Source organism: Podarcis raffonei, chromosome 11 (assembly GCF_027172205.1).
Source record: "Podarcis raffonei isolate rPodRaf1 chromosome 11, rPodRaf1.pri, whole genome shotgun sequence".
Taxonomy (NCBI): domain Eukaryota; kingdom Metazoa; phylum Chordata; class Lepidosauria; order Squamata; family Lacertidae; genus Podarcis; species Podarcis raffonei.
In genome coordinates this window covers 23,429,902-23,446,506 of record NC_070612.1, presented here as the reverse complement: position 1 = coordinate 23,446,506, position 16,605 = coordinate 23,429,902, and the positions used below count along the sequence as shown (strand labels likewise).

General features: G+C 39.1%; 1 protein-coding gene across 2 annotated transcripts in view; it reads right to left on the bottom strand.

Moving 5' to 3' along the window:
• Nucleotides 1-8: 8 nt before the first annotated feature.
• MAP3K1 (mitogen-activated protein kinase kinase kinase 1) overlaps nt 9-16,605 on the bottom strand; it is a 61,227-nt gene continuing 44,630 nt past the window's right edge. For both annotated transcript variants that reach the window (XM_053408568.1, XM_053408567.1), the window contains exons 10-20: nt 16,189-16,473; nt 14,635-14,756; nt 13,077-13,168; nt 11,170-11,359; nt 9,740-11,012; nt 8,731-8,883; nt 7,617-7,779; nt 7,150-7,281; nt 5,359-5,501; nt 3,755-3,886; nt 9-2,604 (exon numbers count right to left, since the gene is read on the bottom strand). In XM_053408568.1, coding sequence (XP_053264543.1) covers nt 2,455-2,604; nt 3,755-3,886; nt 5,359-5,501; nt 7,150-7,281; nt 7,617-7,779; nt 8,731-8,883; nt 9,740-11,012; nt 11,170-11,359; nt 13,077-13,168; nt 14,635-14,756; nt 16,189-16,473 — 2,835 coding nt within the window. In that variant the 3' untranslated portion in view covers nt 9-2,454. The remainder of the gene's footprint in view (nt 2,605-3,754; nt 3,887-5,358; nt 5,502-7,149; nt 7,282-7,616; nt 7,780-8,730; nt 8,884-9,739; nt 11,013-11,169; nt 11,360-13,076; nt 13,169-14,634; nt 14,757-16,188; nt 16,474-16,605) is intronic.

The window sequence follows — 16,605 nt, the reverse complement described above, 5'->3', positions numbered from 1 at the left end:
AAAATTGGTTCAAAGGGGTAAAAACTTTAATTAAAATATCTTGATATATTTAAAATAACAAAGGATATAATGAAGCCAAATTTTCTTAACCTAGAGATCTTTAAAATTTACTTGCACAGTAAGGTGCTAATAGAAGTTAGCCCTTAAGCCCTGGAAGTCTTAGGAAATCAGTCACATAGCAAATATAATTTCAATGTGAAAGTGAACTTTGGTAGAAGAAAATCTATAGGACACCTGAGGTAGTAGAAACTGGAATAAACAGCAGTAGACGTTATTTACAACTTAGGTACCAAATAACATTAAGAACACAAAAATAATTACACAATACAATTTTCAGTCCAGCTTTGATCCAAATAAAATAAGATTACATCACATCTGCATTAAAAAAACCCCACAATTACCAGCAAGCTGAGGGAAATGCAAACAAACTCAGACAATGCTTTTAGACACCTAGAGGCAGTCTGAATTTGATATGTGGTAGACATGGTGATCTAGAAAGGTAATACTGATTAGCTGAGGTTCATCAGTTTATACAATTGACAATTTTGTCAGAAACTGCATTAATCTGACAACTGATCTTCCAGTACATGAATTGGCAAGAGCGCATCCTTTAAAGCTTGCACAGAAGAGACTTGGAAACAATCTGATCAGAGTAAATTCTAAACTGTCAAGAAACAGAAGTCAAATACAAATACAGAGCTACCAAACTTCACATTTCGATTTTTTTTAACTCTTCAAAGCCTGTCAATCTTCAAAAAGCAAAGGAAGGTAATGTTTTAAGAAAAATGCACATCCACATTTAATGACATTGCTTTTATTTAACGCTAGCATGATCACTGCTGTAAACCTCACTTGTTTTGTTTCCAATCAGCGAGTCGTACATTGTCAATAATGTACAGTATTATAGCTTATTTAGTTTGTCCTGAGTCTTTGAGCATAACCAATTTCTGGTCAATAATTCAACTGGCTTCTGAAGAGTTAAAACTTGAACAGTTATTAAAACAAACTGATTATAAACACAACCAGTATTTTATTTCAAAAAGACTGACCAAAAGCAAAAGAATAGCTGCCATTTTCCTTCAGTAATCCATTCATCAAAATCTAAAAGCCTGCCCTTAAAAACCACCATGAAACAATTAAAAATCTTTACTAAAAAGTAGTTTTGCACTCTGGTTGAAGAATTTTCTCACATTATACTTGTGGGTTATATTTTTCAAGTCCAAGCACATTTTTTTCCTGAAAAACTCTTAATTTTTTTTTTTAAAAAGAGCTTAAGTGATTTTCTTTTCCTTTTTAAAATATTGCCAAATTACATATTTATCAATTGCAACTGTAAACAGATGATGCATGGTAGAAGGAAAACAGCAGGCAAATCCAACAATGGTGGACATGAACACAGTGGTAAATTGAGAGTAAGACTGGATTTTAATATTTGGCTCCCATCAAAGGTTGACTTAGAATGGAAGCTGGGTAGTGGCAGGCTTGACATAAAACTTTTCTACACAGCTTTACCATGAGAATTATTACATGAAAGAAAGGCTCCAAAACAGTTCATTTGACCCTTGGTTACAAATTCTGTTATCGAAAGTAATTGTGCATTTCCCCCTCCCAAAGCTTCCCACTTAAAATACTGACTCAATGGCAGTATTTTATTCCAGATTTCAAACCAATCTGTATCACAGTCTTTTATAACAGGTTATCCAGCAATATTTAGCTTGAACCAAGTTCTAGCTACTATGGGCGTGTGTTTTTTTAAAAAATCACTTATTCCCTGAAGGATAAAATGAAAGCACAGAACTGTAACTTCCAAGGGGAAGTTACAAGGCTAGCAGTAAATGCACATTGAACCCAAATTGCCATGGTCAGTGACTTTTAGGAAGGCAAAATGTGGATTCAAAACTATCAACTGTTTTTTTCCTCCACTTAAAGAACATGGAAAATATAATGCACAGACACTGTACCTTCTTAATGATGAGTAACGAAAACAACCTAAATTGGGTTGTAGAGCCCATAACTGCTGATGTTTGCATGGTGTGAAATGGAAATGGGATTGCAGTTTTTAAATGGCTCCTGAGCCCCTCAGCTGCTAGTATTGCTGAAAAAGTGCTCCAAAATAATAAAAAAATTAAAAACCACTTCTTCCACTAAATAATCATGCAGATTTAAAAGAGGAATTGCTTTTTTGTTCACGAAGAGCCAGATCTTTGAGAAAGGCACAGTTTACATATTTCTGCAGTCTGTGAAATGTTGCATACTGAGCTTAGGTAAAGATCTCGATTTGTCAGTCACATACTTAAGTACAGGTCCTCTACTGACCTCAAGTCCTCAAAAATGTATAGTTAAGGCCAGCAGAACAGTTAATACATACTGTCATGCAAAACTGCACAGGAAGACCAGCACTGTTCTATATTCAGTAGCATCATGTTCAGTGTATCCCCACTTTTACATAACAAACTACCACGTAGTGCGGAAGACAGGGTGTTTCAGCAACTCCCTTGCTGGGGGTCTGTCCTGAGGTTGAAGCTCCAAACACCGAAGCGCCACATCCCTTAAGCCTGGAGAGAGATGCGGTGGGATTGATGGAGCTGTGGTTGCACTGGCAATCTACAATCAGAAGAGCAAACACAGGTTATGTTCAGGATTCCTTCTCGTAGGATACCCCTGGATGCAGACTAGAGCAAAACCTCTGCAAGACTCTGAACTGAACTGGAGGACATCTTGCTTACATTGCATGCAGTCTGGTTAGCACTGCTTAACATGTATTTGTCTTTATCTTTTGCACATTTTGTATTTCCCACCCATAGAACTTTAGGGTTGGAGTTATTCCCCCAAATATGTGTGTGTGTGTGTGTGTAACTGCTTACTATCTTATTTCATACAGACACAATATCAAAACATAATGGCGGCAGAAGAAGCAAAAAATAAAATAAAAAAGTGTGCAGCTTAGCCCAGAATTTGTTACAATATCTGATCTGCAGGATTCCTAGAAAAAAAGAGTTGTCTTGTTCAATCAGGGCATTTGCCTTTTCAAATTGGTATAGTTGTACAGTAACACTAAACCAACTGATGTAAACAACTAGCATAAAGAAGATTCGCCTCTGTAGTTCACCTAGCTTACATTTAAGAGTTCTGCCAATATTCACTGCCCCTGAAGACTACTCAAATCTCTAAATTTTCTTCTTTAATTTCTATAACACTGTTTCCAGTCTATCCAGCTTCTTCATCCATGTACATCCTTCATCCAATGAATGGTCTTTCCAAAGACTGAAGTTGCTATTGAACAGGGTATGGTACTATTCAGATATGGATGACAGCAATAGGATCACTGGGTAGATCATGCACAACAGAGTTTTTAGTAAGTTCTTACTGAAGTCCCAATCACTGTCTATTTCTGATCCCTTATTTGCAACTCTAAGTACGGTAATAAAACCCAGTCCTAAACCTATGAAAAACAGATCCTCAAAAATGTGCCCTCAATACATTCCTTTGGCAGGACCATTCTAATGAATATACTGTACTTATATGATATTCTTAATTAGGGCAAATTTCATAAGATGCACATATTAGAGAACTGTGGGTACTTTTCAGACTAGGATATTTTCAAAATAGAATACATTGTCCTTTTAAAAGAACTTAAACAAGCATTTTTTGGCAGCTCTAAATTTGTTTCAGTGTTGTCTGTATGGTATAAGTTCCCAGTGGAATTGCTCCCACCTACAGGCTTTGTAGATAATTCTCTTACTTATTGCCTTACCTTAAATATCAAAGCAAGATGATTGGAATGTTTCTCTGCGTTCCAGGGGGGTTTAGCACAAGCCATTTCTATAATGGCACAACCAATGCTCCACACATCACAGCTCCTACCATACTGCTGGCCTCTTAACACCTGAAGAAGAAGAAAGACAAGTTTAATTTCTATAAATCTTCTAGCAGCCGTATAGAGAGTATTTTAAGAACCTTCCATGGTTAATAAAATGATAGTTTCAGCAGACACCTCTGTGTGGGATTATGGCAGGACTGACAACTTATTTATTTGATTTCTATACTGCTCTTCATCCAAGGAGCAAAGGGAGGTTTACAATATAAAAACAAAATACATACAAAAACAGCAGCTGCAAAAAAACACAATCGCACACACACAGTTTAAAAGGCTATAATTTTTTTAATTAGTCAAAGGCAGGCATAGGCAAACTCGGCCCTCCAGATGTTTTGGGACTACAACTCCCATCATCCCTAGCTAACAGGACCAGTGGTCAGGGATGATGGGAACTGTAGTCCCAAAACATCTGGAGGGCCGAGTTTGCCTATGCCTGGTCAAAGGTCTGGGAGAAGAGGAATGTTTTTGCCTGGTGCCTGAAGATATCTAACAAAGGCACCAGGCCCTGAGAAGAGCATTCTACAAGCATGGAGCCACCACAGAAAAGGCTCATTCTCGTGTTGCCAACCCTCGATCACAGGGTCTGGGTCAGTTGATATGGGAAGAGGTGGTCCTTGAGATATTGCAGTCCTGAGCCGTTTAAGGCTTTATAGGTCAAAACCAGCACTTTGATTTGGGCTTGGGAACTAATTGGCAGCCAGTGCAGCTGGGTCATGATTGGTGCTATATACTTAAATCGCCTTGCCCTGGTGAGCAACCTGGCCGCTGAATTCTGCACCAGCAAAGTTTCCAAACCATCTTCAGAGGCAGCCCCATGTATTGCAGTAATCGAACCTAATCTAACCTGTTCTGCGCACCATCCAAGCAGAAATATAACTAGATACAGTGACAAAGAGCAATAACTAAGAGCAGTAATTAGATACAGACCCAGGGAGCAATTTTCCATGTTTCAGACCATTGGCTCAAATTTGCTACATTCTTGTTCAAGGGGGAGGGAAAAGGGGATGTGGGCTGGAGTGTTTCTGGGGTTGCTGCTGGCAGCAAACTCTTTTCTTAGTTTAAACTCACTACTTCAGAGATCCTGTCCTACTCAAGAGGTTCAAAATAAGGTGGTGGCAGACACAGAGATAGCATGGCATGGTTTGGTGCAGGCAACCTTTATCAAGTTGGCTTGATTCGAATAACCATAGTTGTTGTTATAGTCACATGTTTGCCAATCCAAGTAGTGGAACAAGGGAGTGTATAATCTTTCAAAAGGCAAGTAGGGCAAAACTACACTGCTTTCTCTTGTCTGCATTGCACAGGATGCCTCTTTAGGTATTGCAGCTGAGCAAGCACATAGGCCAGTGATGCGGAGTATTGAACATGCCAGCCAGAGCAGCGAGTTCAACATTTGGGAGGGCCACAGGTTCCCCTCTTCTGTCTTAAGATAATAATCAAGCAGTTAATCTTTTCCCAAAGTTGCCCCACTGAATTCTTACCTCGGGTGCCATAAATGCAATGGTCCCCAACAACTGTCCTTGAAACTCTCCAGCGCCAGTTCCTTTAGATGCCAACCTAGCTGCAGCTCCAAAATCCGCAATTCTTAACCTATGGCCTGTGCTGTCAATTAACAAGTTGGCACCTGTGAACATAATAAGAAATTAATTTAGTTGCTGCTGTGGGTGGGTCTCTGTGAGGGAGACAGACAGGCTTGGGTGCACACATATGGTAGAAACAAAATTTACTATCAATCAGAATACCAAAGATTTGGGTATTTTCCTTCAGTGTACACAAATAGCCTCCATTCAAAATTAGACAATGCCATATAACCAAAAACTGCAGCCTTTCTCCAAAAGTGACTTTCTCCCACCAAATATTGAAAAAACACCTGAAAGATTTCTGCCCCTGTAAACCAAACACTGTTTATTTCTATTGGAAGAGAAACAGGAGCAATACTTATCAACAGAAGGCCTTGCAATACTGCTGTAGCAAGTTACTTTTGGGTGTGGGGTTGGGTGTTTGCCAAAATACATTTTTATCCTGCTTGCAAACAGTTTAAACATAAGTGAGAACAAAAGCCACTGAGTAGACTATATCACCACCACCACCACCATTTCTTCTACTGATGTTTAATGTTTTCAGAACACAAAGAATATAAAGACAAATCTTATGCTTGAAGAACCTAAAGGAGGACAGCAACCCCCAAATACAATTTTTTAAAAATAAAACCCTTCATGTACCCATTCCCCCAACTAGACACGTTAGCATTACATGTGTTCAATCATAAATCTATTCTATCTTGTTGTTGCATTAATCTCTGGATTTTTAACAGAAAAATCTGCACAGAAATTTATATATCTTACAATACTGTATCTTTAAAAGTGCTTTTTAATAATTAAGGTATGTCTTTTGAGAGTTTAGAACTGCATCACAAAATCTGGAGAAGTGCAAAATCCAAAGCTAACAGAATTCTTTGCGCTCTTGAAGGAAACTGATTTTCTAGATCAGTTTTCCATTTCTATTGGGGTTTACACCCACTTTGGCACAGAAACTGCTTTGGTCACCCTGCATGATGACTTCTGTCAGGAGAGAGACAGAATGAATGTGTCCTTGTTAATTCTCCTTAGCCTCTCAGTGGCTTTTGTTACTATCAGCCATGGTATCCTTCTGTCTTCAGGTGCTCTTGGAGGAAACTGCTTTTCTAGATGAGTTTTCCATTTCAATCAGGGTTTAGGCCCATTTGGGCACAGAAACTGCTTTGGTCACCCTGTATGATGACCTCTGTCAGGACAGGGAAAATGTGTCCTCCTTAATTCTCCTCAACTGCTCAGTGGCTTTTGATGCCATCAACCCAGATCATCGTTCTTCATGTGCCTCTCCCATGAGAGGTCAGGAGGGTGGCAACACAAGAACAGGTCTTTTATGTGGTGGTTCCCTGTTTGTGGAATGCTCTCCCCAGGGAGGCTTGCCTGATGCCTTCATTATATGCCTTTAGGCATCAGGTGAAAATGTTCCTCTCCATTGGCTGAGTAACATCCTATTTCCTTGTTGTTAGTGAGGTATTGGTTTATTTTGTTTCCGTTTCTGTTTTTTGTTTCTTTATATTTTGTTGGAAGCTGCTCAGAGTGGCTGGGGCAACCCAGTCAGATGGGCAGGGTATAAGAAATAAATTATTACTCTGGATTATTATTATGAATTATACATTTTTATGCTGTGAACTGCAGAGTGGTATACAAATTTAATAAACAAACAATTACAGGTTATAATAACTATAAAAGCACTATTCTTACCTTTGACATCTCTGTGAATTATCTGATTCTCATGAAGGTAAGCAAGGCCACGAAGCAACTGTTCTGTGTAGTTTGCAATGACAGAATCTTTGAAGGCTCCATATTTACTTAACAAATGAGCAACAGATCCCCCTGGAAGATGAGAGTTAACATTTTAGTCACTAGTACACTGCTCATGAAAACAATCTGGATTTTACTGCCATTAAAATAGTTTCAAAATTGGGTATACCAATGCGGACAAGTGAAATAGTTTTAAGCTCAACTTTCTGAATTTACTTTTGGGATCCTAGTAGTTTAGAGTTTCCTTTATCAGAAAGAGTGGCACGTACACGAAACATAGTATTGTATCATTTACATCCTACAATTTGGGTAAAGTTAATTTCAATTTAGAGAGATGGCAAAAGGGGCAGGCTTACAAATCTAGAGGCAGGTGGAGAGAAATGAATGCAGTTTGGGGGCGCACTTACCTGCCATCCATTCTATAAAGAGATTGTAATTGCTCTTCTCACACGTAGCACCCATCATTCGAATTATATTAGGGTGATTTAGATGACCCATCATTCGTATCTCTTCCCGCAGAGCTTCTACCACCTCTTCCTGCTCAGATGATGTATTCCTGACATATGTCACCTGCATCACGCAAAGCCAGGTCAAATTTTGCTTCAACAATGGAGAATCGTATTGACATTGTTGTACCTGAAGCTGCACACAATGTTGACCACCTTCAAGAAAGAGGTTCAACATAGGACAGGCTAACGCACGGGTGTCAAACACAAGGCCCGCGGGCCGAATCCGGCCCGCCAGACCTCGTCATGTGGCCCGTGTAGCCGCCACCGGCCGCCAGCCTTCACCTTTTATTCTCACTTTTTTTTTTTTGACACAAGAAAGCTGCCTCTTCAGCGCATGCGCGGCAGCCTACAAGCCAGAGAACGTCTGCTCTCTAGCGGCGCCAGCCATTCTACACAGGAAACCTCCACTTGTTTTTATATTGAGCGCATGCCATCCTGTGATGTGACAGATCCAACGGCTGCCTGAACAACCGGCCCTTTGAGGGTGACCAAACTGCTGATGCGGCCCCCCGATGAATTTGAGTTTGACACCCCTGGGCTAACTGATTCTACCCACTATATAAAACTTCTGTTTCTGTTCTCATGCTTTTTTCTTTCCTTTAAGCAACCACAGGCAGCCACTTCACACGTGGAGAAAAATGGATTTTGGAGAAATGTATAAACTATGACACGGGAAGTGCAGTAAGAAAGATAAACACTCTTGCTGAACATGTATGTTTCCCACCTTCCTAAAGATTCTTCCCATGCAAAGGAGAGGGGGGGGGATTTAGTGTGTGGAGCTGCCTAGAATAAAAGCAGTTTTCATTATCACTTCCTCCAATAGTCCAAGTCCTTTCCTATCTTAAAGCATTAGGTTGGGCAGAATTTGTGTAAAAGAAACCAGTGTCAAAATTTTAAGAACTAACATAACTGAGGACAAATCTTTCTAGACCTCTACACTACCTTGATTTTCTTTTCCGAATATTAGGTTAATGCTGACAAAACTTTCACATCACAACAGAGGAACATTTACCTGTTTCACCGCCATTAACGTCCCAGTTCCAACATCCTGAGCTTGATAACATGAAGAAAAGGCACCAAGGCCAATTTGTTGACCTTTAAGCCATTCTATATCTTCCCTGTAATGGTGCTTTGCTTTGGTATGCCCAGGCAGCGTCTCTGGTGTCTGCAAATTAAACAAATAGCTGTCAGTGAACCCGTTAACACCCAATGTTATCCAAGAAAAGGATAATTTTTAAAAAAGACACACATCCTAATAATTTCAAAACACAATGATTATATAAAAGTTTCTTCAGAACCATGGGGTGCACAAATTCAGTACCTGTATATAGGGTTTTGTTCAAATTCTAAAAACTAACCAGTCCTAATGTTTCACTTTCGAACTACTTGCTTAATAAAGTCTTACATTTGGAAATATCACCATGAGATATTTCTTACTGCAAAGACAAAAAATGTAGCACACGAAAACAAATGGAGGGGGTAGGATAGTCTAAGAAACCTCTAGAGAACCACTGAAGAAACAATACTCTCCCAGTAACAGATAATGAATAAAATTGCAAACTATGTATTCTAAACTGTACAGAGATCATCTACTTGTAGCAAGTAGATGATCTCTGTACAGTTTAGAATTGCTATTATATGTATGTTTGTTTTTTATTTCTTCAACAATTGTGGTGTTTGGTATGCATCACCATTATGGTTTCATTTCAAAAGTGTTGCTCAGCTGATGGCAAAGCTTTTGTCAGTGGAATGGGAAAGGAAGTCATTTTCAGCCACCTACCCCCCCAACAGCCCCATAGATCTGGTTGAGAGGGCCCCCAGCTTCTGGGGCAGGTTCAGCAGGCAATGGCTGAAAATGACTTCCCTCCCCCATCGGATGAATGACATGGTTTGGAAGCAACCCACTGGGTCTTAAAGGGCAAAACTGTTTTTCCTTTGGTTTTCCAAATCAAACACAAGAAATGCATTGTACAATGGTAAATACACGTAGACTAAGAAAATACAAAAGCCAGTGTACTCACATCCTGCTGAATGATTATGATATCTTCACCATTTTCAACCTGCAATTGAGGAACTACTGGAAGGGCATCCTGAGATGCTGACATTGCCATGGCAATAGCTAAAGCTTCCTCTTCTTCAGCTTCCATCTTTTCCTTGCATTTCTGATTATGGTTCACATCATCTTTGTATGTGTTGTCGTTTTCCGCGCGCTCAGGAGACAGAACCGCCACTTCAGACTTGAACGTGACTGTTCCATCACTCGCTGGCATCGAAGCCTCAAGTAAGTCCTCCATACTGGAATTGAGTTCTGTATTAATATCCAGCTGGCTACGTTTTTCTTCCACAGGGGTGAAAACAGTCTCTTCACTTGGTATGATTGCACTATTATTGCTACTACTATTGCTATCACACTGTGATATATCATTTAAATTAAGCGTCATGCTGTTTTTGGAGGCTTCCCCCTGCTTGTTCATTTCACATGGAGTAGGTCGAGATGGCTTTGGCCGGTGTATATGACTGAATGGCAAAGGCCGGGCCTGTGTAAAGACAGGAGACAGTTTTTCTGATTCTTTATGTTCAGCACAGTTTCTTTGAATCTGGAGAGAAAGCTTCCGTTGCGTTTGAGGAGAAGCAGAGGGCATTTTGCAGGGAACAAATCCCTGAGGTCTGAGTTTAGAAACATCAGCGCCTGCGGGTACGGATGGCGTAGTGGGGGATGACAAAGTTGGGAATACGGATTGGGAATGACAGGATGAGAGAGAAGAGTTCAAGCACTGACCGTGGGGTCTGCCTTTTGTTTGAACGGCTGGTTTTGGTTGCTCCATTGTTCCTGAAGAAACAGAAAGTCCCAGAGACATACCAGCCACCATGTCGGAAATGTCCTCAGGACTGGCACTTGGTTTTTTGTCACCCACACCTTTCCCACTTTTCCCTGATAACTGAATCGTGTTATTTGGAGTATTGCTCTCTGTGGACTCTGGAGAGTTATCAGGAACTGGTGGCTGTGCAAATTCGTGCCTGCATTCGCCGGAATGCATCTCTTCCATACCTAACTGGATGGCTTCTGCAATTTCCATTTCATCTGCTATAGCCATCAACCGCCGGCGCATCCTTGTGTAATGTGTTGAGCTCGTCATACTCAACATTTCTAAGAGTTTAATAAACACGTGCGGTACTCTTGCAACCATTCTGGCAGCACTTAAAAATACCCTCCGTGACAATTTGCCAACCATTGAGTGGGAGTTGTCAATTGACTGCAGAGCAAAGTTCAACAGTGACAGCAGCTTTTTGTACCTAAAAGTAAACACAAAGCAGCGTTAATGTCTCTGCAGCAGAAAAATAAAGCGTACCAAGCATTTAAAGCAGCAAGTCAACTGTGGTATAGTTAACAAAAAGTGTTTTTTATGTAAAAAAAAATATTTTCTAAACTCAATATTTTCTAATGTAGTACCTGTCTACGACAGTGTCTGCCTGTAAAATATCCCCACTGACAATGTGGGGATAAAATTCACCAGGAAACTCCAACAGCAGTCTATCGATAAGACAAAGGCGCCCAAGCAGTGCTTGCCAATTGTTTGGTTCAGGCTGTGTTCCAAGGATGCAATTTAAGACAAAATCAATACCACCAATGCCAATGGACCCTACAAAAGAAAAAGAATTAAAAAGAATTAAAGATATATCACCAAAATATATTATTTTATGTGAAGTTATGTGAAGCTCTTCCCCTTTTCAGCCAAGTCACTTTTGGGGGGTGTTACAACCTGTTACAATTTTTCAGACTACTCATGAATTTCACCAGTGCTGATTGCTTTTGCTTGCCACTAAAGTGAATTCATATTAGAAGAACCAGTTCCCCCCTTTTTCTAATGCTGTAAGCAAAGTTCCCAAAATAAATGACATTGGAAAGCCTTGTCCTTCATTCACATTTCCATCCCATCTGTTTGAAGTTCACAGCACAAGCTCACGTCACATGAATGTTTTAAAGGTTACAAAAATCATTACGAGCATATTCACAGTTCTGTCTATATGCATTCATTGAAGACTGGAAAGTACTATTTTGCATTCACCACCATGTTCAAGTAGCTCCCAAATTCTGCCAATTCAGGTGCCACAGAATCAATATTTTAGTAATGAAATATTGAAGTTTACTTCTATTAAATGAAGTTTAGTAATGATGAACTTGGGTCCATTCCTTTAAATGGGTCTATTCAAAGTATAACTTACATATAACCCTAGGTCCGCAATCCAACACATTTACTGTGATGTCTTTATCCTTGGTCTTCCAGTTTCTCAATTTTAAACCTCTTCTGCTCTGAATTTGCCTGCTTGTCTACTGTATTTCAACCAACATTTTAGCAACATCACACTACTATTTCATTCTCTCCAATGATTAGCCATTCTTTGTATTAGATTCAAAATCATTAATCATTTTACGGTCTTCTAGTTCCTTATTTTTCTACTGTACTTTTCACCCAAGATCAATTTATTTGTTACACCTCTCTAATATAAGTTAATGCTTATACCCTCTCTTCTAATGAACAATGTGTAGGAATTCTTCCTTTAGAAACTGAGCTGGCTTAATCTCTCCACCATCCCCCCAAAATTCCCTTGCTTTCCCACTTTGATCTTCAATTTATCTTCACTTACTCTCTCTTTTATTTTAATTTCCCTGTTGTACCTATTTTATTTTATTTACAACTTTACACCTCCTCTTTTCTCATCTCTTTTGGTTTTGCTCTTAATTTAGAATGCAAACATGTGAAGTGGGGTTTGTTATTGCTTTTAGTGTATGGCCTAGTACACAGTAGGTACTTTATGCAGATCAATGGCCATCAAGATGATTTGAGTGGGACGCTCACAAAACCATGAAGATGCAGCAACAAAATAAAAAGATCTTGTGTTCATTTGATGAACCCTTTGGTGGTGGGGAGAAATAAGCTTCACAATCAAATGGGCTTAATTAATGGTGGTCTGGCGACTGCTAGTACATAAGATTATTTTTAAATTTCCAACTTAATTAAGTATTGGACTCCACCATGCTGGAATTTAGTTTTCTTTAGAACAACTGATCATATGTTGTTATTATTAGATTTTTTTAGATTTTCTCCTCTGCCACTTCAAATTTCATCTCAAAGCTCCTTATCTACGGTAGGAAGTCTTTGGTTAATCTTTCAGCCCTTATGAACAACTGTATAAAGTATGTGTGACAGTGTTTGCTCACATTCATCCATAGTTACTATTGCCCCAAGAAGCCCACTGAGTAAAGGAAAAGGCAAGCATTTCCCCCCCTTATGATACTCTGTAAAGCACTAGGTATACTGATGTTACTATACAAATAAGTATACAATGAAGTTTTACCAGAGTTAAGTATTTCTCTACCAACTGCCAGTTCTCCAGCTTGGCCCTTGCACATCTCAAGGAGTGTTGAAACTGAAAGTTGGCTTGTGCGGCTATAAAAAGTAAAAAACAAAAAACAATGTCTTTATCACATGAATTCTGTATGTATAGCTCTATGTTTTTGTTTTATTTTTACAACAGGCAGAGAACCAATCATGTAAGATCTTTATCAATGATATTTCTGAAAACAGCATGGTCAAAATTAGGAGCAGTTTTCATAATTCATAAATACCCATTTCAACATGCTTCCATTAATATATACTTTTAAGAAAGTAAAACAAGGTTGTTCTTCAACAGGTGACACCAAAGTAAGGATTCCCCACTGTTCTCCCATGGATTGGTTGGATGGCAGTGCCACCCCAAATCTGGGATTAAGGCTATTTATTCATCCTTGGTTTAAGGTGGTATCTGTTTAAACTCAGTCTAAACTGTCCAGCTTTCCCTCAGAGCTAGCTGTGCGAGTTCTGATGCATACCCTCAATACTGAAGGTCTGGTAATCGATTAAATGGATACTTTAGTGGGGCTGTCTCAAGTTTCTGTTGGCTCTATCACCTTCAACTTCCAAAACTGGTGCTCTAGATGCCAGAGGTTTCCCTTTGTCCATGCTGACAGATTTTTGGTCTAGATCAGTGATGGTCAAACTTGGCCCTCTAGCTGTTTTGGGACTACAGTTCCCATCATCCCTGACCTCTGGTCCTGTTAGCTAGGGATGATGGGAGTTGTAGTCCCAAAACAGTTGGAGGGTCAAGTTTGGCCATCACTGGTCTAGGGCATCAGTTTTGGAATTCATACAATTTCTTGAAGTTTCTGTAGGACTTATTTCTGTAGTACTATGTGATCTAGTTTGTATGCTAAGTCAGTGGAAACTTTTTTGCTTTCTTAACAAACTGCTCTGACTTAGGCAAAACCAACCATTTCAAGGCAGCTAGTGCTCACTGCTGGCTTATTAAGAACTCAGTTATTTGGTGAGCATCTGATGGTCGCTTAGACCCACAGAGGAAAAAAACAATTGAAAGGCAACCTGTTATCCAAGAGAGCCCAGACACACACTCTCTCTGAGTACTTTAGAGGTTGGAAAGATAAGAGAATAGATTTTGCCTGTACATGTGCTGACCCATATGTGGGACAGTACACAGATCTTTTATGATGTGCTGTGCATCCACTGTGCAACATTATGACACATCTGATAATGCACACAACCAACTATGACAAGAAAATTATATCCTAATTTTTTGAAAAATCTGAGCATTTACACTTTCCAGAAAAATGAAATCCAATGTATCAATTTAAGAGTAACATTTTCCAGCTATAATAATACCTAGATAATATTCAAAGAGTTGCTGGTGAGTATTTTTTACGGTATAACCAATTTTATGTTCCAGGCCAAAATAACTTCAAATACAGACCATAAATCAACAAACAGCCAAAAATTTGTTTTTACATGAATTTTCCTTAATCTTTTATGAAGCTTTTTAAAATACAGATTTGTAAAAAGTTTGAATAGACCAAACACTATACCTGTTAGCATCTGCGCATTTCACCAATATAGTTTCCACAACTGGCTTCAGAAGTTGTTGCAATTTTACCCTCTCTGCCAGACTATGACAGGGTGTATATACCAGCATGGCTCTTAATGTTTTCTAGAAAAAGCAGGGAGGGAGTGTTTTAAAAAGCAAAAAAAACCACAAAAAACCTTATACAGGCACTTCATATGTTCTAAAAGAATAACAAGAATTAGTCATTGGATACTAAAATGCACTCTAAACTTTGCTGCAACAGACTAATCAATTGCAGGATACAATTTTGTAGACAAGAGGCAAATTTTGTAAGAAAGCAAAATCCATGTTTTCCTACAAATTTATTAGCCTTCCAGATGCCAGAGACTTTGCTTTACATGTTTTATTTAGTACAGTATAAAGAAGGAAGTCCAGTGTGATAGGCCAGATAGAAACAGATAATAAAGGATGACCACACTATGCATCATCCTCATAATCTAAAGTCCTTTTTGAGGACATTCCAGAGAAAACTGATAAGCTCTATTTAGCAGAAGCAACCTATCACCTCTGCTGAAAGCCAGACTCTTGTTACTCTGGGCTTTTTAGAATTTTTTTGTGTGATCTGCTTCCTACTGGCTTAACCAAGAACTAAATATTACTAGAAGTAAATTGGGTGAAGTAGCTGTTATCTTACACTTGTATATGGAACCTGGAATGGAAGCTTCAGTAATCTACACTGGGTGTCCTAATTTGAGACACTGTATTTTTCAAACATGTATTTCTCCATACATGCCGAAGCATAGATATCCATGCATGGATTTTATCTGAACATTCACACCCTGGCCTTTCAACGGAACCATTTGGCAATGGGTCTCAATAACGGGTTGCTGTTTTTATTTTGATTATATATATATATATATATATATATATATATATATATATATAGTGATTTTTTTATGTTGATCTTTTCTGTGAGACCTCCGTGTATAGGGAGGTATATAAATTCTAATAATAAGAATAAGAATAATAAAAACTGTACTAATGCCACAAGACGCTTCGGATACTGCATGGGATCGTTCTATCTGGCAAGCTGAAATACTTGCATGGATGGAACAATTGCCATAGCGCTGTGTTGAATTCTTCCCTAAATAAGCCCCAGTTCATACATTCGCTGGGAGCAGATGTGATGGAACAGCTTAAGTTCCTTCCTTTCACCATACACATAAGCTCCTGTGAGAATCAAAAAATTCCATGCATATACAGGTTTGTACCAGGAAACTGTTTACATGATTTACCTCCCTTTAAAAAACACAGGAGGAAAGAAAACACAGACTGAAGTTGTTTGTGCTATTCAAGCTCTAAATTCCAGTGAATGTATGAAATGGGTAGCTATAAGTATAGTAAATGGGACCATGGCCATTAGTTTCTTTTGAGCGTACCAAAAAACCAACAATTTGGGAGTCGTTCTGCTGTCATCACAAATTCTACATCTTTGGCAACAGCATAAATAGTGGTTTCCATCTCTAAACTGTAACAATGATCTTGAAATTTCAATATTCGTAAAGAAGCTACTTACTAAAGCAGCAACGTAGACTTTGTAGACGGGATCGGCACACACCATGGAAAGGACACTACAGCAGGACTCCACATCTCCTGAGATACTGGTTTGTGATGACCCAATAGCTGCTCCTAGAGTTCCAGCACTTGTGGTGCTGCCACCACTGCTTCCAGAATTTCCAGTGCTTTCACCGTTAGCCAATAATAGAGCACCACTAACATCATGGGAGAGACGTCTAAGGGCCATCTCACGTACATTCCAGTTTCGAGAAAACAAGCAGCCAACTAATTCCATTCCAAACACCTAAAAGACAGACAAGTACATGTATGATGATCTCAAGTATTCATACTGAAAAATGCTCTCCCATCTGAACTTGGAGTAGCACAGGGAAGAGCGTGTTGCATTCTTCAAGGCTGCTACTATCAGAGCAGCTGC